Here is a 22,515-nt window from a genome sequence, read left to right as displayed (position 1 = left end):
CATAAAGGAAAGTGTGCACATTCTCAAAGCAATTAGTATATAGGCCTGGTCTGGCATCTTGTATCAGCTGTCTACTTCAGATGTTGTCTTCTTCTTGCCCTGGCCTGGTAGTGCTGGTCTTAGTCAAAGTCATTTGTCAGAAACAGAAGTTGCCGTTCTTTCAGGAGAGGAAGCCTGATATGATCCCTTCCAATGTGGTGGTAAAGAGTCTTTAATTTGATGTCTTTTCCAGTATGCATGATCTTCTGGTTGCAGGTCATGGGGCATCTGATATTCATCCAAAGATAGATTACTGTGACAAGCTTCAGAAACAAAACTTTACAGTAGTGTAACGCAGCGACAAGGAGCCATATGAAAAGTGAGTCTTAGGCAGTAAATACAAAAAAAAAAAACCAAAAAACCTCAAAGACAACAACACTGGAACTTAATGTCCACTGAAACTTAATTTTTTCTCTCTAAAATTACTCTCATTTCTACCACATATAGCCGAATTTATTTGTGAAATAAGTCTGGTTTCAATAAACTTGGCCTGATTATTTACATAACTGTAACTGATCATAGAGTCTCTTTTAAATTGGCTGCGCTGGAACTTTTTATAAAGAATCTCAAATTGAACTTTTTTTTTTAATAATCTTTGAAAATACTCACTTTTAATCAGATTATCTACTTTACTTTTTCATTAGTTACAGAAATCTAAACATAACAAAGACAACACATTTTGGAAAAAGATGAAGTATAATAAATAAAGTCATGCTACTTTTAAACAATCAAATTGAAGTTTTAAAAGGCTGTTCAAGGCCAGGAAAGCCACATCTAGGGCATGCCATCAGATTCTGCCTGCGATATCTATAAATTTGAGTGAATTCCTCTCTTATCGAGGTCCCCAAAATATCTCAAGATTCTTGCACCTGCCAGGAGGCAGCCTTCCTTATTCACTTGATAAGGCTTCTGGGAACCTAAGGTTTCCAATTTCTGGAGGAATCAGGTAGAGAGAAAAGATAAATGTTTCAATTCTACTTAAAAAGGTATAATTTACCAAGTTACTGTAAGTCATAATTAGCTTGAGGGGAAGGGTTTCCTTATGACTGGAAAACACAGATTAAAAACCAGTAATATTTCAGACAAAAAACCAAAAAAATTATAACCATATTCGTCAGTTTGCTGAGTCTTATGTGACTAATCCTTGATCTTAATCTTCTGTTCACAGTTTTATGAAGTCATCAGGTTTTCCATTAGAATTCTTTAATTTCTTACCAAGTTCAGTTGTATGATATGAAAAAAGTCCTTTCTATGAATCTTTTTGAAGATGAAGCATTTTTTGCAAAAGCATTGGAGTAAAATAATAACTGTCTATAAATGACAAAAGACTTAAAAAGGCATGGTTAAAGATCTGATTACAATATAGCTGACAAAGAAACTTGGTTACTGCTGTAGCATACATTTTAAGATAATTACTAGAATTGTGACTGATTTGCTAGGCCATATTCAACTTTTAGAATTTCATATAATTTCTAGAACGTTTATATTAATGACATTTACCCATACAATATAACCTAAGAAGGTTTATTACCACTCATTTGACAATGCTTCCCGTATAATTTAACTTACCAAAGAAGGCTGATTAGTTTAATATTTCTCTCTCCACGATGCTTCAGGGGCCCTTTAGAAAACCTCAAAGTTAGCTAGCAGTCAACCAAAATTCAATTAGAATTTGATCTTTGGGAAGTTTGTCAAAAATATCAAAAAGATTTAAAAACACTTGGTCAAATAGGATCATATGTCACTGTGGAACAGTACATATTCACTTAGCCAAAGTGACAATAAAAGACTTCAAAAGCAAATACAGAAAGTTATAACAGATTACTTAAAAGGTAAAGAAACTACAATTGGTTATCAAAAGCGGATTAATATTCTAAGAAAACTTTGTCCTCTTAACAGAGAGAAAACCAAATTCAGGTTTTGTACCACTTTACCCTTAATATTAAGGTTCATTTACTCAGTTAAATTTGTTCCAATCTCAGTCAATACTGACCACACATAGAATTCCTTTCTAAGATTCATTTTTTTCCCTCACAAATCTTCTACAACTTTCTATATCCATATAAATTTGTCCCTTGTTTTCTTTCACATTTAGAAATAACCAGCTTTAGGACAAAATTACTTTCTTTTCCCTTAACAAAACACATTTCCATTCCTTATACTTTCTTTTTCCTTGCATACAAAAATGTTTTCCTTATTAATTTTTAATAGTTTTAATTATATATTTTAATAAGAATTCTTAACCTTAAAACCTTAGTTTCTAGTGAAAACTAAGAAGCAAGTAATTATGAACTGTTTGTCATACCAGCATTTCCTGATTGGCAAACTTATGAACATATTCTATAACCTAATTTCTTTCCACAGTGGGGTACAAGACATGTCCAATGAGCCCAAACATTTTTAGTTTTTCTCTAATAAGACAAACATAGGTAAAATTACATTTCTTTAGTAATTAATGTTCCAGTATCTTATTTGGAAATGACCTGGATATCCAATGATCACATCATGTAACTTAATTTAGCAGTTTCAAGTTATTGAAAATCTGGAATAACTTATTTTAAGTAGACAGTCCAAATCATTAATTATTCCTAAAGAATTCACCTAAAAACTTTTTTTTTTTTTTTTTTTTTTTTGCGGTACACAGGCTTCTCACTGTTGTAGCCTCTCCCATTGTGGAGCACAGGCTCCGGACGCGCAGGCTCAGTGGCCATGGCTCTTGGGCCTAGCCACTCTGTGGCATGTGGGATCTTCCCGGACCGGGGCACGAACCCGTGTCCCCTGCATCGGCAGGTGGACTCTCAACCACTGCGCCACCAGGGAAGCCCACCTAAAAACTCTTATCTCATTTACATTTAATTTACTTAAAAGTTTCATCATATCTAGTTATTTTTCTTGTTGACAAACTTTGTAACAGAAATAAGATCTTATTTGATTTCTAGTAAACCTAGGCACAATAAAAGTATTATATTTAATGTTGATGACTCTAAAAACATGGCTGTATTAATTAAGCCAACAAACTTAAAGTTGTTTTCATTTATTAAAATGTAATCCTAGATCATGTGATCCTGAAATTCATTTGGGTTAGTTTGTTTTTTATTTCTAAGTATTTATATAAGTGCTTAATTCCTTTTAAGCCAATTAAATAGAGCTCTTTTACAAATTAATTTTGGCAGTACCACACATCTGTAACACACATATATACATACAAACACACAAATAGACACAGTGACCCCATAGTTTCCATTCCAAAATTTCAGCCATGAATCAGGTACAATAATACAAAAACCATCAGTTACAAAAGAAGTTGGATTCAAATTGAGTTTCTGGCAGATGGAACAAATCAAGGTAACCTGTTTAAATGGCTAAACCCTTTTTACTAATATTTATAGAGAAGACACTTAAGATTTGTGTTTGTTCTTAACAATTCAAGTTCTGAATTACCTATTGCCCTTTTGTTTTTAATAAGAGTTACCTTCCTGAAATTTGCATTTTTAAAAGATGGCCTAGATAAGAGTTCCCGGAGAAGACCAGGTAGAACATTTACATCTCAAAGGCATGGGAGGATTAATGCAAGTTCCTCCTAGGAAGACTGTTCTCTTAAGGCCAGAATTTTTTACTTAAAAATTATCTTAAGATACATAGGGAAGGTTTGGGGAGTGGTAAAAAGATTGGTGCGCTTTGAATTGTCTCTGGATCCACAGCTCTTCAGATTTGTAAAACCAGGACACTTAGTTTTAATTCCTCAAAGAATTGAGTGGCCACCTCAATGATATCAAAGGACTGATAGACACATTCACTTAGGTTGGAATGTTTTTCTTTCCTTTATTTAGCATAGAGGAGAAGGCCAAAACAAAAAATTCTAACAAGATCTGAATATCAGCTATGGTCAGTTTAGTCAGACCAGTGGCCTCCCATCTCAATAATCTATTTACAAAAAATTTTGAGGATCCGCCCTGGGTTTAAGAAATTCTTTATGGCCCTCAGTATGGTCTCAGTATGGTCTGAAGAGGCTCACCTGTAGCCTCAGGTGATCCTGTTTTTAAAGGTAACCATTTAATAGTCTCTTCAGAGAGGAATGGCAATTCAGAGGATTACTAGAATGAGCACTCAAATAAAGGAGAATAGAGGGGAGCAGTAGTTACATCTGTCATAATTTTTGTTTGCTTTTAGGTACATTTTATATCTTTAATCTTTCATTAGCCTGCTACAACAAATCCTTCAATGAGGCTATTTTCACATTTTGAAGCCTTTTGGGACTTCTGTATATCAATTTAAATAGGTACAATATTTTAAGATTATAGTGAAACAGGAGGGAAGGAGGCAGGGCACAACTTTTAAAAGAATGACATAGCCATAGGACATGACAAAAACTGGTTAGAACCAACTAGGTCCAATATGGCAGAAGATTTGACTTCCAGTGGACCTTGAGCCTCATTATATGCTCATTATAATACATTAGCATAAGCTAAGTGACAGACCCACCAGTGCCATGACAGTTCCCAGGTGACCATCAAAGATCAAAAAGTGGGCAGTGGCCCAATTCCTGGAAATCTCCACCCCCTCTCCAAAATAGTTGAAATAATCCTCCTGCTCTTTAGCCTATGAAATTACCCAGCCCATAAAAACTAAACAAGCCATACTTCAGGGCCTTTCACCTTCTGAGAAGGCCCACACTCTGTGGAGTGTTTTTCTCTCTAAATAAAGCCACTTCTTACCTATCACTTTGTCTCTCTCTGAATTCCTTCTGTGATGAGACATCAAGAACCTGAGCTTCATTAAGTCCTGAGACCAGGTGTGTGATCTCAATTAAAAGACCATAAAATGGGTTCAAGTCCCAATCTGGGTTTTGGCTGAGTTTGAGTACCAATCTGAGTTGCACAGTTTCAATAGCTTTCTAAAATTTTAACAATTTAAAAGTTTTTCCAATTCAGAAGATCCAAGCATCTAGCCCTACAAATATTTTCTCCTGATAATCTAATTTTAGAAATGAAGAAAACTCTTACCTCTCTTGTTTATAGTAGACCCTGCAGGCAGAGATCCAGGAGACTGCCATGGTAAGAACTTACCTTCTGCTGGCTTTCTCTAACTCTGTATCCAAAAATCAGTTTTGGAGTGCCAAAAGAACCCCATCTTGGCCATTTCAGGGAGGAATTTCTTTTTGTTACTGAACTCAGGTCTGGCTGCTCGCCCCTTGAAGCCAATACTTGAGAGGCAAGTATAGGTAAAAAGGAAAGTTTGTTTTATTCAGGAGGCCAGCAACTGAGAGAGAAGGCAGACTCATGTCCAAAGACCAACTCCCCACTGTTGATCAGTGGGCAAGATCTTTTAAAGGGGAATTTCAGGGGTGTATAGGCAGAGGGAAGGGGCTACATGCAGAACAGCACACAGTCAGCTCCGACAGTCATCTTGAAATTAGTCATGCAGTGGTCTGATCAGTATCATCTTGATTGTTTTAATTACAGCTAATCTTCAGTCACAGGATCAATTTGTTCCCATTTCCTTGAGGCCAGTTCTCACAATTGAGGCAGCTTATGTCATGGCTTATGTCTGGTCATCATGTAGTTAAATTCTTCCACCTGGTGGGGGTTTCAGTATCTACAAAACAGCTCAAAGGATATGGCTCAGAATATTATCTATAGCCCTTGAAGAGGAACTAAATGTCCTTGACTTTGTTTAATGACTAAGCTATTATGTCCTGTTTTATTGCTTTCCTTTGCTTCTGCATTTTCTCATTTGTCTGATTAAATTTATTCAATTTATTCTTTGGCTAAAGTTTTTCTGCAGACAAGAGGCAGGCAGAGGACATGGGGTAGGGGGTTATTTTGTCATGGGAAGGCCCCATAGGGTCTTGCTCCATTTCACTTTAATTCCCAACTAAGTATTAATAAGTACTTGCAAGCATGCATAAACCCAGCTGGAATCCCCATAGGTAGCTGTCCTCAAGGGAGCTACTTCACCTTTGAGGAACAATTTCCCATGATCAATTTGAGAGCCTAATTTATTTATTTTATTTATTTATTTTTTTTAATAAGCAAAGCATCCTGAGTACATTCATTTTTATTTTTTTCCAAGACAGAATTTCTGGATATGTAGGAGCCAAAGTTCTGTTACAGTTCTTTTTTTTTTTTTGTAACATCTTTATTGGAGTATAATTGCTTTACAATGGTGTGTTAGTTTCTGCTGTATAACACAGTGAATCAGCTATACATATACATATATCCCCATGTCCCCTCCTTCTTGCATCTCCCTCCCCCTCTCCCTATCCCACCCCTCTAGGGGGTCACAAAGCACCAAGCTGATCTCCCTGTGCTATGAGGCTGCTATCCACTAGCTATCTATTTTACATTTGGTAGTGTGTATATGTCCATGCCACTCTCTCACTTTGTCACAGGCTACCTTTCCCCCTACCCGTGTCCACAAGTCCATTCTCTACATCTGCATCTTTATTCCTGTCCTGCCCCTACGTTCTTCAGAAACATTTTCTTTTTAGATTCCATATATATGTGTTAGCATACAGTATGTGGTTTTCTCTTTCTGACTTACTTCACTCTGTATGACAGACTCTAGATCCATCCACCTCAGTACAAATAACTCAATTTCGTTTCTTTTTATGGCTGAGTAATACAGGGAGCCTAATTTAGATATGAGCTATCATCTGAACAATGTTCTGAGGACAGTGTAGTGGATTGAATGTGTGCTGCTTCTGAGTCTAGCTGCCCAAGGAGTTGCCCTTGCATCTATTCATTTTATGTATCTCTGTTTCTACCTCCAGCAGTCTAAAACTGCTGCAGGTGCTCAGAGCACTGAAGACCATTCTTTATGTCGTGTGTCCCTGGAAGAGCAGTATTTACTTAATAGTTATAGTGGGGCTACCCTGTAAGACCACTGTACATCATGAGGATTAATCTTCAGACACTTCTGCTAGGTTCTCAATCACCTGAGAACACCTTGTGGCTGGAATGAGCAAATGTGCCTTGTGTTTTGGAGATGAATAATTCAGTCTCTCATTTCACTAACAATATTTTGTTCAGATCAAACGTCAACTTTTTTTTTTTTTCAATTTAAGCCAAAGTTAACAAAACCAGCCACCCATGATTTCCTGGGACTCCTACTCAGATCACCCTAGGTCTCTGCCTAGGCAATTCAACTGTACCCCCTAAGACTCCAAGTCCTTCGTAAAAACAGCTCAAATACAATTTTTATAATCATCATTTAAAAGCAATGAGATCTGGATATCAGGGGTACTCATTGGAACACTTGAGGAGTACTGAGAAGCTGGTGGGGCTCAGTGGATCCATGCTGGTATCAAGTCTTCATTCGGCGTAGACTCCAAGTGTCCTCTGGCATTTTTTTCTGATACCCTGCCAACTACACCATGCATATGTCAATGAAAAAATTAATTGATAGTCAATCTAGGTATAAAGCCGTATTCCTTGCCTCAACACCTTGTCTCCCAATTTATTGGCCTGTCGTGCAGCGAGCAGAATGAGCGTGGACTCCGTAACAAGTTGTCAGGAGACCTTCAAGATGGCGGAGGAGTAAGACTTGGAGATCACCTTCCTCCCCACAGATACACCAGAAATACATCTACATGTGGAATAACTCCTACAGAACACCTACTGAATGCTGGCAGAAGACCTCAGACCTCCCAAAAGACAAGAAACTCCCCACGTACCTGGATAGGGCAAAAGAAGAAAGGAAAAACAGAGACAAAAACAGAGACAAAATAGGGATGGTACCCGCACCTCTGGGAGGGAGCTGTGAAGGAAGAAAAGTTTCCACACACTAGGAAGCCCCTTCACTGGCAGAGATGGGGGGTGGCGGCGAGGGGAGGCTTTGGAGCCATGGAGGAGAGCACAGCAACAGGGGTGCAGAGGGCAAAGTGGAGAGATTCCCACACAGACGACCGGTGCCAACCAGCACTCACCAGCCCGAGAGGCTTGTCTGCTCACCCGCTGGGGTGGGCAGGGCTGGGAGCTAAGGCTCAGGCTTCGGAGGTCAGATCCCAGGGAGAGGACTGGGGTTGGCTGCATGAACACAGCCTGAAGGGGGCTAGTGCGCCACAGCTAGCCAGGAAGGAGTCCGGGAAAAAGTCTGGAACTGCCTAAAAGGCAAGAGACTTTTTCTTGCCGCTTTGTTTTGTGGTGCGCAAGGAGAGGGGATTCAGAGTGCCACCTAAATAAGCTCCAGAGACGGGTGCCATCCACAGCTATCAGCGAGGACACCAGAGACAGGCATGAGACGCTAAGGCTGCTGCTGCAGCCACCAAGAAACCTGTGTGCGAGCACAGGTCACTATCCACACCTCCCCTCCAGGGAGCCTGTGCAGCCTGCCACTGCCAGGGTCCCGGGATCCAGGGACAACTTCCCCGGGAGAACACATGGCACACCTCAGCCTGGTGCAGTGTCATGCCAGCCTCTGTTGTCACAGGCTCGCCCCGCATTCTGTAACTCTCCCTCCCCCCGGCCTGAGTGAGCCAGAGCCCGCTAATCAGCTGTGACTTTAACACCATCCTGTCTGGGCAGGAATAGATACCCTCAGGTGACCTACATGCAGAGGCAGGGCCAATCCAAAGCTGAACGCAAGGAGCTGTGTGAACAAAGAAGAGAAAGGGAAATCTCTCCCAGCAGCCTCAGGAGCAGCGGATTAAATCTCCACAATCAACTTGATGTACCCTGCATCTGTGGAATACCTGAACAGACAACCAATCATCCCAAAATTGAGACGGTGGACTTTGGGAGCAACTGTAGACTTGGGGTTTGCTCTATGCAACTGACTGCTTTCTGCTTTTATGTTTATCTTAGTTTACTATTTAGAGTTTATTATCATTGGTAGATTTTTTTATTGATTTAGTTGCTCTCTTCCCTTTTTTTTAATATATAGATGTATATATTTTTTTCCTTTTTCTCTTTTTGTGAGTGTGTATTTGTATGCTTCCTAGGGTGATTTGTCCATATAGCTTTGCTTTTGCCATTTGTCCTAGTGTTCTGTCTGTCCATTTTTTGTTGTTGTTGTTTCCTTTCTAGTATAGTTTTTAGCGCTTGTTATCTTTGGTGCATTTGTTTTTTGGTTTGGCTGCTCTCTTCTTTCTTTTTTTTTATTTTTAATTTATTTTATTTTTAATAATTTTCTTATTTTTTATTTTAATAACTTTTTATTTTCTTTTTTTTCTTTCATTTATTCTCCCTTTTCTTCTGAGCCATGTGGCTGACAGTATCTTGGTGCTCTGGCTGGGTGTCAGGCCTGTGCCTCTGAGGTAGAAGAGCCAAGTTCAGGACATTGGTCCACCAGAGACCTCCTGGCTCCATGTAATATCAAATGGTGAAAGCTCTCCCAAGATCTCCATCTCAATGCTAAGACCCAGCTCCCCTCAATGATCAGCAAGCTCCAGTGCTGGACACCCCATGCCAAACTAGCAAGACAGGAACACAACCCAACCCATTAGCAGAGAGGCCACCCAAAATCATAATAAGGTCACAGACACCCCAAAACACACCACCAGACATGGTCCTGCCCACCAGAAAGACAAGATCCAGCCTCATCCACCAGAACACAGGCACTAGTCCCCTCCATCAGGAAGCCCACACAACCCACTGTGCCAAACTTAGCCACTGGGGGCAGACAGCAAAAACAACGGGAACTACGAACCTGTATCCTGCAAAAAGTAGACCCCAAACACAGTAAGTTAAGCAAAATGAGAAGACAGAGAAACACACAGTAGATGAAAGAGCAAGGTAAAAACCCACCAGACCAAACAAATGAAGAGGAAATAAGCAGTATACCTGAAAAGAATTCAGAGTAATGATAGTAAAATAATCCAAAACCTTGGAAATAGAATGGAGAAAATATAAGAAATGTTTGTAACAAGGACCTAGAGGAACGAAAGAGCAAACAATAAATGATGAACAAAAAATAAATGAAATTAAAAATTCTCTAGAAGGAATCAGTAGCAGAATAACTGAGGCAGAAGAACGGATAAGTGACCTGGAAAATAAAATAGTGGAAATAACTACTGCAGAGCAGAATAAAGAAAAAAGAATGAAAACAATTGAGGATAGTCTTGGAGACATCTGGGACAACATTAAATGCACCAACATTCGAATGATAGGGGTCCCAGAAGAAGAGAAAAAGAAAGGGACTGAGAAAATATTTGAAGAGATTATAGTTGAAAACTTCCCTAATACGGGAAAGGAAATAGTCCATCAAATCCAGGAAGCACAGAGAGTCCCATACAGGATATATCCAAGGAGAAACACAATAACACACATATTAATCAAACTATCCACAATTAAATACAAAGGAAAATTATTAAAAGCAGCAAGGGAAAAACGACAAATAACATACAAGGTAATTCCCATAAGATTAACAGCTGCTCTTTCAGCAGAAACTCTGCCAGCCAGAAGGGAGTGGCAGGACATATTTAAAGTGATGAAAAGGAAAAACCTACAACCAAGATCACTCTACCCAGCAAAGATCTCATTCAGATTAGACGGAGAAATTAAAACCGTTACAGACAAGCAAAAGCTAAGAATTCAGCACCAAAAACCCAGCTTTACAACACATGCTAAAGGAACTTCTCTAGGCAGGAAATACAAGAGAAGGAAAAGACCTACAATAACAAACCCAAAACAATTAAGAAAATGGTAATAGGAACATACATATTGATAATTACCTTAAATGTAAATGGATTAAATGCTCCAACCAAAAGACATAGACTGGCTGAATGGATACAAAAACAAGATGCGTATATACGCCATCTACAAGATACCCACTTCAGACCGAGGGACACATACAGACTGAAAGTGAGGGGATGGAAAAAGATATTCCATGTAAATGGAAATCAAAAGAAAACTGGAGTAGCACTTCTTATATCAGACAAAATAAAGACTATTACAAGAGACAAAGGACACTACATAATGATCAAGAGATCAATCCAAGAAGAAGATATAACAATTTTAAATATTTTTGCACCCAAAATAGGAGCACCTCGATATATAAGACAAATGCTAACAGCCATAAAAGGGGAAATCAACAGTAACACAATCATAGTAGGGGACTTTAACACCCCACTTTCACCAATGGACAGATCATCCAAAATGAAAATAAATAAGGAAACACCAGCTTTAAATGATACATTAAATAAGATGAACTTAATTGATATTTATAGGACATTCCATCCAAAACAACAGAATACACTTTCTTCTCAAGGGCTCATGGAACATTCTCCAGGATAGATCATATCTTGGGTCACAAATCAAGCCTTGGAAAATTTAAGAAAATTGGAATCGTATCAAGTATCTTCCAACCACAATGCTATGAGACTAGATGTCAATTACAGTAAAAAATCTGTGAAAAATACAGACACATGGAGGCTAAACAATACACTACTTAATAACCAAGAGATCACTGAAGAAATAAAAAAATACCTAGAAACAAATGACAATGAATACATGATGACCCAAAACCTATGGGATGCAGCAAAAGCAGTTCTAAGAGAGAAGTTTGTAGCAATACAATCCTACCTCAAGAAACAAGAAACATCTCAAATAAAGAACCTAACCTTACACCTAAAGCAATTAGGGAAAGAAGAACAAACCAAAAAACAAAAACCCTAGAGTTAGCAGAAGGAAAGAAATCATAATGCTCAGCTCAGAAATAAATGAAAAAGAAATGAAGGACACAACAGCAAAGATCAGTAAAACTAAAAGCTTATTGAGCTATAGCTCAAATAAACCTACCTGCTTATTTGAGAAGATAAAGAAAATTGATAAACCATTAGCCAGACTCACCAAGAAAAAAAGGGAGAAGACTCAAATCAACAGAATTAGAAATGAAAAAGGAGGAGTAACAACTGACACTGCAGAAATACAAAGGATCATGAGAGATTACTACAAGCAACTCTATGCTAATAAATTGGACAACCTGGAAGAAATGGACAAATTCTTAGAAAAGCACAACCTTCAGAGACTGAACCAGGAAGAAATAGAAAATATAAACAAACCAATCACAAGCACTGAAATTGAGACTGTGATTAAAAATATTCCAACGAACAAAGCCCAGGAACAGATGGCTTCACAGGCGAATTCTATCAAACATTTAGAGATGAGCTAACACTTATCATTCTCAAACTCTTCCAAACTATAGCAGAGGGAGGAACACTCCCAAAGTCATTCTAGAGGCCACCATCATCCTGATACCAAAACCAGACAAAGATGCCACAAAGAAAGAAAATTACAGGCCAATATCACTGATGAACATAGATGCAAAAGTCCTCAACATAATACTAGCAAACAGAATCCAACAGCACATTAAAAGGATCATACACCATGATCAAGTGGTGTGTATCCCAGGAATGCAAGGATTCTTCAATATATGCAAGTCAGTCTATGTGATACACCATATTAACAAATTGAAGGATAAAAACCATATGATAATCTCAATAGATGCTGAAAAAGCTTTTGACAAAATTCAACACCCATTTACGATAAAAACCCTTCAGAAAGTAGGCATAGAGGGAACTTTCCTCAACATAATAAAGGCCATATATGACAAGGCCATATATGACAAACCCACAGCCAACATTGTTCTCAATGGTGAAAACCTGAAACAATTTCCACTAAGATCAGGAACAAGACAAGGTTGTCCACTCTCACCACTATTATTCAACATAGTTTTGGAAGTTTTAGCCCCAGCAATCAGAGAAGAAAAAGAAATAAAAGGAATCCAAATTGGAAAAGAAGAAGTAAAGCTGTTATTGTTTGCAGATGACATGACACTATATATAGAGAATCCTAAAGATGCTACCAGAAAATTACTAGAGCTAATCAATGAATTTGGTAAAGTAGCAGGATACAAAGTTAATGCACAGAAATCTCTGGCATTCCTATACACTAATGATGAAAAATCTGAAAGAGAAATTAAGAAAACACTCCCATTTACCACTGCAACAAAAAGAATAAAATACCTAGGAATAAACGTACCTAAGGAGACAAAAGACCTGTATACAGAAAACTATAAGACACTGATGAAAGAAATTAAAGATGATTCAAACAGATGAGAGATATACCATGCTCTTGGTTTGGAAGAATGAACAGTGTGAAAATGGCTATAGTACCCAAAGCAATCTACAGATTCAGTGCAATCCCTATCAAACTACCAATGGCATTTTTCACAGAACCAGAACAAAAAACTTTACAATTTGTATGGAAACACAAAAGACCCTGAATAGCCAAAGCAATGTTGAGAAAGAAAAATGGAGCTGGAGGAATCAGGCTCCTGGGCTTGAGATTATACTACAAAGCTACAGTAATCAAGACAGTATGGTACTGGCACAAAAACAGAAATATAGATCTGTGGAATAGGATAGAAAGCCCAGAGATAAACCTATGCACATATGGTCACCTTAATTTTGATAAAGGAGGCAAGAATATACAATGGAGAAAAGACAGCCTCTTCAGTAAGTGGTGCTGTGAAAACTGGACAGCTACATGTAAAAGAATGAAATTATAACACTCCCTTACACCATAGACAAAAATAAACTCAAAATGGATTAAAGACCTAAATGTAAGGCCAGACACTGTCAAACTCTTAGAGGAAAACATAGCCAGAACACTCTATGACATAAATCACAGCAAGATCCTTTTGACCCACCTCCTAGAGAAATGGAAATAAAAGCAAAAATAAACAAATGTGACCTAATGAAACTTAAAAGGTTTTGCACAGTGAAGGAAACCATAAAGAAGAGGAAAAGACAACCTCCAAATGGTAGAATATATTTGCAAATGAAGCATCTGACCAAGGATTAATCTCTAAAGTATACAAGCAGGTCATGCAGCTCAATATCAAACAAACAAAAAATCCAATCCAAAAATGAGCAGAAGATCTAAATCGACATTTCTCCAAAGAAGATATACAGATTTCCAACAAACTCATGAAAGGATGCTCAACATCACTAATCATTAGAGAAATGCAAATCAAAAGTATAATGAGGTATCATCTCACACCATTGAGAATGGCCATGATCAGAAAATCTGCAAACAATAAATGCTGGAGAGGTTGTGGAGAAAAGGGAACACTCTTGCACTGTTGGTGGGAATATAAATTGATACAGCCACTATGGAGAACAGTATGGAGGTTCCTTAAAAAAATAAAAATAGAACTACCATATGACCCAGCAATCTCACTACTGGGCATATACCCTGAGAAAACTATACTTCAAAAAGAGTCATGTACCACAATGTTCATTGCAGCTCTATTTACAATATCCAGGACATTTAAGCAACCTAAGTGTCCATTGACAGATGAATGGATAAAGAAGATGTGGCACATATATACTGTGAAATATTACTGGGCCATAAAAGGAAACGAAATTGAGTTATTTGTAGTGAGGCGGATGGACCTAGAGTCTGTCATACAGAGTGAAGTAAGTCAGAGAAAATCAAATACCATATACTAACACATATATATGGAATGTAAAAAAAAAAAAAATGGTTTTGAGGAATCTAGGGGCAGAACAGGAATAAAGCCGCAGATGTTGAGAATGGACTTGAGGACACGGGGAGGCGGAAGGGTAAGCTGGGATGAAGTGAGAGAGTGGTATGGACATATATACACTATGAAATGTAAAATCGATAGCTAGTGGGAAGCAGCCGCATAGCACAAGAGATCAGCTCGGTGCTTTCTGACCACCTAGAGGGGTGAGATAGGGAAGGTGGGAAGGAGATGCAAGAGGGAGGAGATATGGGGATATATGTATATGTATAGCTGATTCACTTTGTTATAAAGCAGAAACTAACGCACCATTGTAAAGCAGTTATACCCCAATAAATATGTTTAAAAAAATTCATCAATCTAGAAATAAATGGACAATTTTATTTGAGCCATCCTGAAGATTATTACCTGGAGACAGTCTTTCAGAAAGCTCTGAGGGCTGTTCCACCAGTTATATGTCAAAGCACAGTTATATAAATTTCTGAGACATAGAGTTATAAGTCAAATGACAGATTACACAATCCAGATCTGTGCTTACAAAGCTAATAGTGGGTCATCATAACCCATTAAAAGATTAAGGAGAAAGGTGATCTCCTGAGGAGGTCTGGTTAATGCAGATGCACAGTACACTCTGCAGGGGAGGGAAGAGGGTCAAGCAGGCAGATGAAAATTTTGTTTAAATTTTTTTTGTCTTGCCCTCAGATATAAATTTTATTTCATCAAGGTCATAGTTAAGTTTGAACCATATAGTGTTGGGGAAGAAGAATTTTCCTCTACCGTTCTAGGTTCTTCTGGTTGTTCTAATAATTAAATTGACATGAGACAGATTAACAGGGGAAAATCACACTAAAGTTTAATAGCTTGTATACGTGGGCGAGTCCCAGGAAAACTGAGTAAGTCTCCAATATGACCAAAGCCCTCACCTTAAATACCAGAGGGAACTGCAAGTGGGAAGGCCTTGAAGCAGAATGAACTTGGTATGTTTGAGAAATAGAAAGACCAGTGTGGTTGGAATGTGTGAATGAGATGAGGGTAGAGAGGTGATCAAAGGCAAGATCATCCAGGGCCTTATAGGCCATTTAAAGAAGTTTGGATACTATCTTAAAGGGTATGGGTACAATTGAAGGGATTCAACAAGGTCAGCTTAGAGTTTTTAAGAGGTTACTTGGGCTGCTGTTTGGAGAATGCACTGTAAAGGTACAAAGTAGAATGCCTCTGTCATCCAGGCAGGAGGTGATGGGAGCTTGAGGCAATGCAGGTGGACAGATTAGATGTGCAAAATCTTCCAGAGTGAAAAAGAATCTTAATGGATAGGATATGGGTATGAGTAGAAGGCAGATGGTATGAGGATTGTCAATATTATCAAAGGCTTAAAACAAAAGACCCTATAGAAATTACACACTGAGGTTTATCCCTAGATTCCTAAAGCTGGTGAGCAATCTCCGTGATTCTTGGTAACTTGGCAGAGTTTCTGAAAATCATGGACTTGTGTGACTTCTTCCATTTAAGAAGATTTAGGTTACTGCAAAGGCCACTAGACACGATCAGTTCAACCTAGTAGATATGGAACGAAAATGTATGAAAAATGTGTTCTGTTATTTAAAGAACCACTTGACTAGTATCTTGCCCTGGGGGTGCCATAAAAAGATGTCAGTTCAGTTTGGTGCTCCTCAGGTTGGGTTCTTAGGAAGGAGACGCTGAGGCAGAGTTTGGAGTGCTAGATATTTATCAGGAACCCATACCTGTGAAAGGAAGAAGGGAGAAGCAAGATTGGGCAAATAAAAAACTCAATTTCAATGCAGGTCCAACAAAGTGTGGGTCAACCCCGAAGGGAGCTCTGGAGCCAATATTGCCCATCAGAGTGACCTGCATTAAGCCCAAACTGCTGGGTCTTTACATCCTTGCCTCACTCTGTCATTGGGTATAGGCTACCCCAGGAATGGTGTGCCTTTGGGCAAGGCTGTTCTCTGCAGCTGAGTCCAACCCTGAAGCTGGTGACAGGTAAGCATCAAGTGCTTTCTAGAAGTGGATTGCACATCCCCATATCCACCACAAGTACTGCATTGCTGAAGAGAAGTAATAAGTAATTTGCCTAGCTGCTTTATTCTTTAATTTAGGTGTTTCTTTCCTCTCGAGAACTCAAGATAAAACATACACAATTTTTTAATCACAAAATATTTACCAGTCACTGGGACAATCCAAGAGAGGGTAACTAAGAGATAAGAGATTGGTTGGAGAAACCAAGATCAGGAAAAGCACACAGAGAAAAAACTAATGGAAGGAGGCTTCTAGGAGCAAAGAGAAACAAATTTTAATAAAATACATGGAGTTATGGCATCCGGTCCTGGACATTATTTCAAAAATCACTACAATGAACATATCTTTAAAACAGTTTTTAAAATTACATTGTAAAATGTTATTAGCTCTCTTTTGTTTCCTTGACAGATATGGAAAACATGGATAAAAGAGACCGACCATTCATGACAGTTCAGAAAAATGATACCTCAGGTATTTTTTCTACTTCTAAGCCTGTTTTATGATTTATGGTGGATTATTGGTGATATAAAATTGGAATGTTGATTTTCAAAAGTTTAATAATGGAAGGTTCATTTTTTGGTCACATTGAAGATTTCTCCAGTTCCCTTACAATAGTCAGGCCAACCATTCTTTCCTGTGCTTGTCCTTAAATCATTTGGGAGCTTCTTGCAGTCATGTGATCCATGATATACTTAATAAATCTTAATTGCCTTACAACGCACAGCTGACTTTTTCACATCATTGAGGCAATGATGCTTGAATTACCCAAATTTTTATACTTCATGCTACTTGGCCTTAGAGTATCCTCTACCTATGTTTTACTTTATCAAAATAGTTAGTATCAAACTAAACTAGGACATTTTATATGCTTGGATGGAGAATGGCTGCCCAAACATTTTGTATCATTTTAATCTTATCTGGCCTATTAAATTTTTTAGGTTTCAGTTTCAACCTTTTTTCGTATTTAATTGAAATCAATTTTTCTAAGTTAAAAATGCAGCTATGACTTTAAAAATTCTATTTACTTAATTTGATTCATAAGAATGTGATACTTAAATATTCACAGTTGATGACTAACACATTTTAAATAAAAAGAATGGTCACACTTTGTAACTTGACAATATAATTTTCTAAAATTCTCAACGTACTAACTTAAATGGAAGTATTCCTTTTATGCCCTTTTAGAAGTAATTTTATGCAAGGAATATAGTGGTAATATTTTTTAAATTTCCAGAAATTGAGGTTCAAATATACTACAAATATTGCAATATATTACTTCTCATATTTGCTTAAAAATCTTTAAAAATAAGACCTGCAGTCAACATGTTGCCATAATTCTATTTTGACTTCCAATAACATAATACTATTTCTTTGTCATTTTCTGTTTTTGATGAAAAACAGATAATCTGGTATTTCATATGAAAAATGAAATGAGAAGCACCAAGTATAAACCAGTAGACTATCAACAATTGCATGCATTAACCGAAGCAAAAAAATTAGCTTCTGCCTCTACGGAGCTAAAGGTTAGAAGTTGTGTGTGTGTGTGTGTGTGTGTGTGTGTGTGTGTGTGTGTGTGTGTGTGTGTGTTTTCTAGTTTTGGAAAATTGAATTGCTAGAAAGTAAAATGGTAGTTACAATGAAATGTGAAAATAAATAACATTCTAAATAGTTTTTAGAATCTTCCAACTATTGGTAATAGTGAATAGCAACATTTTTTTTTTCCTATTTCTTTATTTTTTTGGCTGTGTTGGGTCTTCCTTGCTGCATGTGCACTTTATTTGTGGCGAGCGGGGGCTACTCTATGTTGCGGTGCATGGGCTTCTCATTGCGGTGGCTTCTCTTGTTGTGGAACACAGGCTCTAGGCGCACGGGCTTCAGTAGTTGCAGCACACAGGTTCAGTAGTTGTGGCTTGAGGGCTCAGTAGTTGTGACTTCTGGGCTCTAGAGCGCAGGCTCAGTAGTTGTGGCGCACGGGCTTAGTTGCTCCACGGCATGTGGGATCTTCCCAGACCAGGGCACAAACCCGTGTCCCCGTGCACTGGCAGGCAGATTCTTAACCACTGCGCCACCAGGGAAGCCCTGTGAATAGCAACATTTATTGAATGCTCTCAGACACTGTGCTATGTAGTCTACATGCATTACTCATTTAATGTTCTTAACAACCACATGAGGCCTGAATTCAACTTTATTTTTAGAAAGATAGCTATCTCATTAATTTTCAACAATTTCTAACATAATCTAAAAAAAATAAAAATTGCTAGTAAGTGCTAGCCATGGATTATCATCTAATTTAAAGCTCCTTCTGCAACACCATACAAAGTATGCCCCCAGGTGCCTCTCTTTTCTCGAATTCCCTTTTTGCCCTGATCTAAGAAGAGGTGAGCCTCGACTAGATTTGAAAGAGGTTTATGTGCAAGTGATTGTGCACAGTATTTTAGGACCATGGATGGGTTTAGGATTATTCAGGCAGTATGTTTCCCTCTTATGCAAATAATAGAGTACATTATAAACAGCATTTTCATTGCTTGGTTAAATTAAAAAATCTGGTTTAGCAAAGCAACATATTTAGCAATTTACAAGCTTTCATGTATATTTAATATTTTTGTGTTATATTAGTTTTACATAGCTTTTTATTGTTAATGTCTTTCTAAAAAGGCAACTCTCATGATTTCAAGGCACATTTGATACCCTATTCTGGGGAAATTACCATATATTCATGAGCTATGTCTCCTCAAACTAAGGAGACCACTTAAAAAGTAGGGCATTATTTGTTTGTTTCAGATATAGCTTTAAAATAATTTAATGTTATTCAAAGAAATTTTATGGCAAAATCACTTACATAACTATCATCCTAATAAAACTATTTTCATATTTCTGACTTCTGTACTGATCTGTTGTATATATACCATCTATACACATATGTATTGATACATATAATAAATACTTATTATGTGCCTTGAATATATAATGGTGAACAATATATAACACCTACCCTCATGGGGTGTACTATTTGCAGGAGAGAGGGAGGAGAGAAGCCAGTGTTTATCAAATAAGCCCTGAAATAAAATTATATTAAATATAAACTCCAATAAAAAAGAATGTCTTGTGTATAATAACAGGACTTGATCCTAAATGGGTGGGAAGGCTTTTCCAAGGAAGTGACATTGTAATTGGAATCTCAAGGACAATAAGAATTAGCCAAACAAAAACAGGAGTGATGAGTACTCCAAATAGAAAAAGATGAATACCTTATCACATTCCAATTTTTGGATATTTAGGTTGTATCCAAGTTTGTGATATTGAAAATCATGTTTCCGTAAATATCTTCATGCATAGACACTTTATGTGGATAAATTCCCGTGATTGGGATGTCTGGGCCAAAAAGTATGAATGTTTTTTAGTTCTCTCCCAAAGTACTGTTGTAGTAAAGTTGCCACTACAAACATTTTGTCTGCACCCTTTTCGGTATTGGAATGTGTACAGTTGACTCTTGAGCAATGCAAGGGTTAGGGGTGCTGACCATCTATTGGAAGAAAATCTGTGTATAATTTATAGTTAGCTCTCCTAGTCAGCCCTCTGAATCCAAGGTTGCTCTATATCTATGGCTGTATATCCTCAGATTTAACCAGCTGCAGATTGTGTGATACTGTAGTATTTAGTGAAAAAAATGCACATATAAGTGGACCCATGCAGTTCAAACCTGTGTTGTTCAAGGTTGACTGTACATATATGTTCATATATATATTCCAAATATTATCTATATATCTGTTCATCCATCTGTCTGTCCATCTGTCCATCTATCTATTCCTCTATCCAGATGCACATTTTGGATGAATGGGGAATCGTTGAATGTTAAAATCAATATTTGGTCAAAGTGAATTTCTCTTTGATGATAGGATTTCTATCAAAGAGTAAACATATTTAAAATTTTAAATTATTAATGTGGTTTTTTGAGTTTGACATTAAGTTCAGGGACAATAATTTCTTAGCACTGTCAGCTAACTATAGTGCTTCTCTGGTCACTGTGTTATACATTTATGAGGTTAAATGGATGATCACTCTCAACTGACATTTTAAATAACATCAATAACCTTTTTGTTCACAGAATATCATTCATGAAGAAGCTTTTTAGTTATATATTTTCTAGAAATAACTTGGTACCTGGGATTCATAGCTTGGCAAATCTCAAAGTATCTCTTGCCATCAGCTACTGAAAATGGTTCACATTCTGTAGCAATCATTTTGACAAGCTTTTTGCTTCCATTTTTAGTCTCCATTGATTCATAATAATAAATAATTTTCCTTTGAAAGCATTTTTGTAATATCCATTGTTTTGAATTTGGTCAGTGAGAACAAAATGTGTCCTGGATACCTCATCATTTTCAAACAGTCTTCTTTCCTTTATACAATCTTCATTTTTTATTATATCTAGTTTAAGGAAGATTTATTGGGAATGTCATTTTCATGATTTTTGGACTCTTCCCTTCTCATTTAATTTAGAGATATCAACCTGACATTTTGCTTTTAATTTTTTCTTGTAAGAGGTGAACAATTCCCAAATAGGGCTTTTTCTTGAAAGATACATGGCTTAAATGGAATTAGATAACTGAAAATTAAATACAATTCTTAAAATTTATTTTGTTTAATGTTATGAATGCTAATATATCAAACAGCCTACATCAACTGGAATTATGATAATATTGTCTCTGTTATCCTTTCTTATATTATTGTTTAACATTTTATGAAATATGTGTTGACTGAAGAATATTTTATTCTTAATGTTACATAGTTAACACATTCTCTCTTAATATTTGTATTAATTATCAGTCAACTCCCAATTTTTTTTTACTAATTAAATATGCCCATTTTTTTGCACATGAAATTAACAGCTTTAACAATCATTACTACGGCACTTTACTGTGACAATATTAAATGTAAACATACTCAAGCTGAATGATAGAATGTTAACATATAAAGCACATAAGAAGGACTTCCCTGGTTGCGCAGTGGTTAAGAACCTGCCTGCCAATGCAGGGGAGACGGGTTCGATCCCTGGTCTGGGAAGATCCCACATGCCATGGAGCAAATAAGCCTGTGCACCACAGCTACTGAGCCCGCGTGCCACAACTGCTGAAGCCCATGCGCCTAGAGCCCGTGCTTCACAACTAGAGAAGTCACCACAATGAGATGCCCGTGCACTGCAACGAAGAGTAGCCTCCATTTGCTGCAACTAGAGAAAGCCCGTGCGCAGCAACGAAGACACAACGTGGCCAAAAATTAATTAATTAATTTTTTAAAAAGCACATAAGATTTTTGCTTCAAGTTACATCTAGAATGCTTAGCTATATTTGAAAAGAAATTAACAGTATTTTTAATTAAAAATAAATTAGGAAGTCTTGCCTGATTCGTTTGGCCGGTATTGTTATACTGATTAGATGTGATAGTGACCCATATAATTGCTGTGTTATTGATCATGCACAAATTCCAGGATGCTAGATGAGACACTGATGTGCACATTGAGTAATCTAGTCTTTCAAAGGCTGAGACTGAACCTGAAGCCAAATAGTAGATGTGGGCTGAAAATTGAGACCAATTTTTGGTACATTATATGTTAACTGTTCATTCCCAGTTTAAGTACAAAAGAGATCTTTACCATTATTTTTATTTGAATTTCTTTGCTTAGCAAGAATGAATATTTCTTGTCCAACTCAAGTAATCCATCTACTAATTCTTTTTTTAAACACTATATTATGGAAAATTGCAAAAATATGCAAAATTGGAGTGAATGGTATCATTAATCTCCACGTAACATTATCCAGCTTCAACTATGAACAACTCTTGGCCGTTATTTCTTCTGTACTCCCACCTACGACTTCCCTCTGCACCAGATTATTTTGAAATTTCAGACATCATATTATTCACCATAAATATTTCAGCAGTATCTCTAAA

General features: G+C 37.3%; 1 protein-coding gene across 1 annotated transcript in view; it reads left to right on the top strand.

Annotated features, from left to right (window-relative positions):
- Positions 1-22,515, top strand: part of CCDC148 (coiled-coil domain containing 148) — a gene marked incomplete at its 5' end in the record, with an annotated part of 198,694 nt that overhangs the window by 10,205 nt on the left and 165,974 nt on the right. The window contains 2 exon segments of the mRNA XM_079925257.1: positions 16,975-17,037; positions 17,968-18,089. Coding sequence (XP_079781383.1) covers positions 16,975-17,037; positions 17,968-18,089 — 185 coding nt within the window.

This window comes from Stenella coeruleoalba, assembly GCF_951394435.1.
Source record: "Stenella coeruleoalba genome assembly, chromosome: 6".
NCBI lineage: Eukaryota > Metazoa > Chordata > Mammalia > Artiodactyla > Delphinidae > Stenella > Stenella coeruleoalba.
The sequence above is the reverse complement of the archived record's forward strand: the minus strand, read 5'-3'. Positions and strand labels throughout refer to the sequence as shown.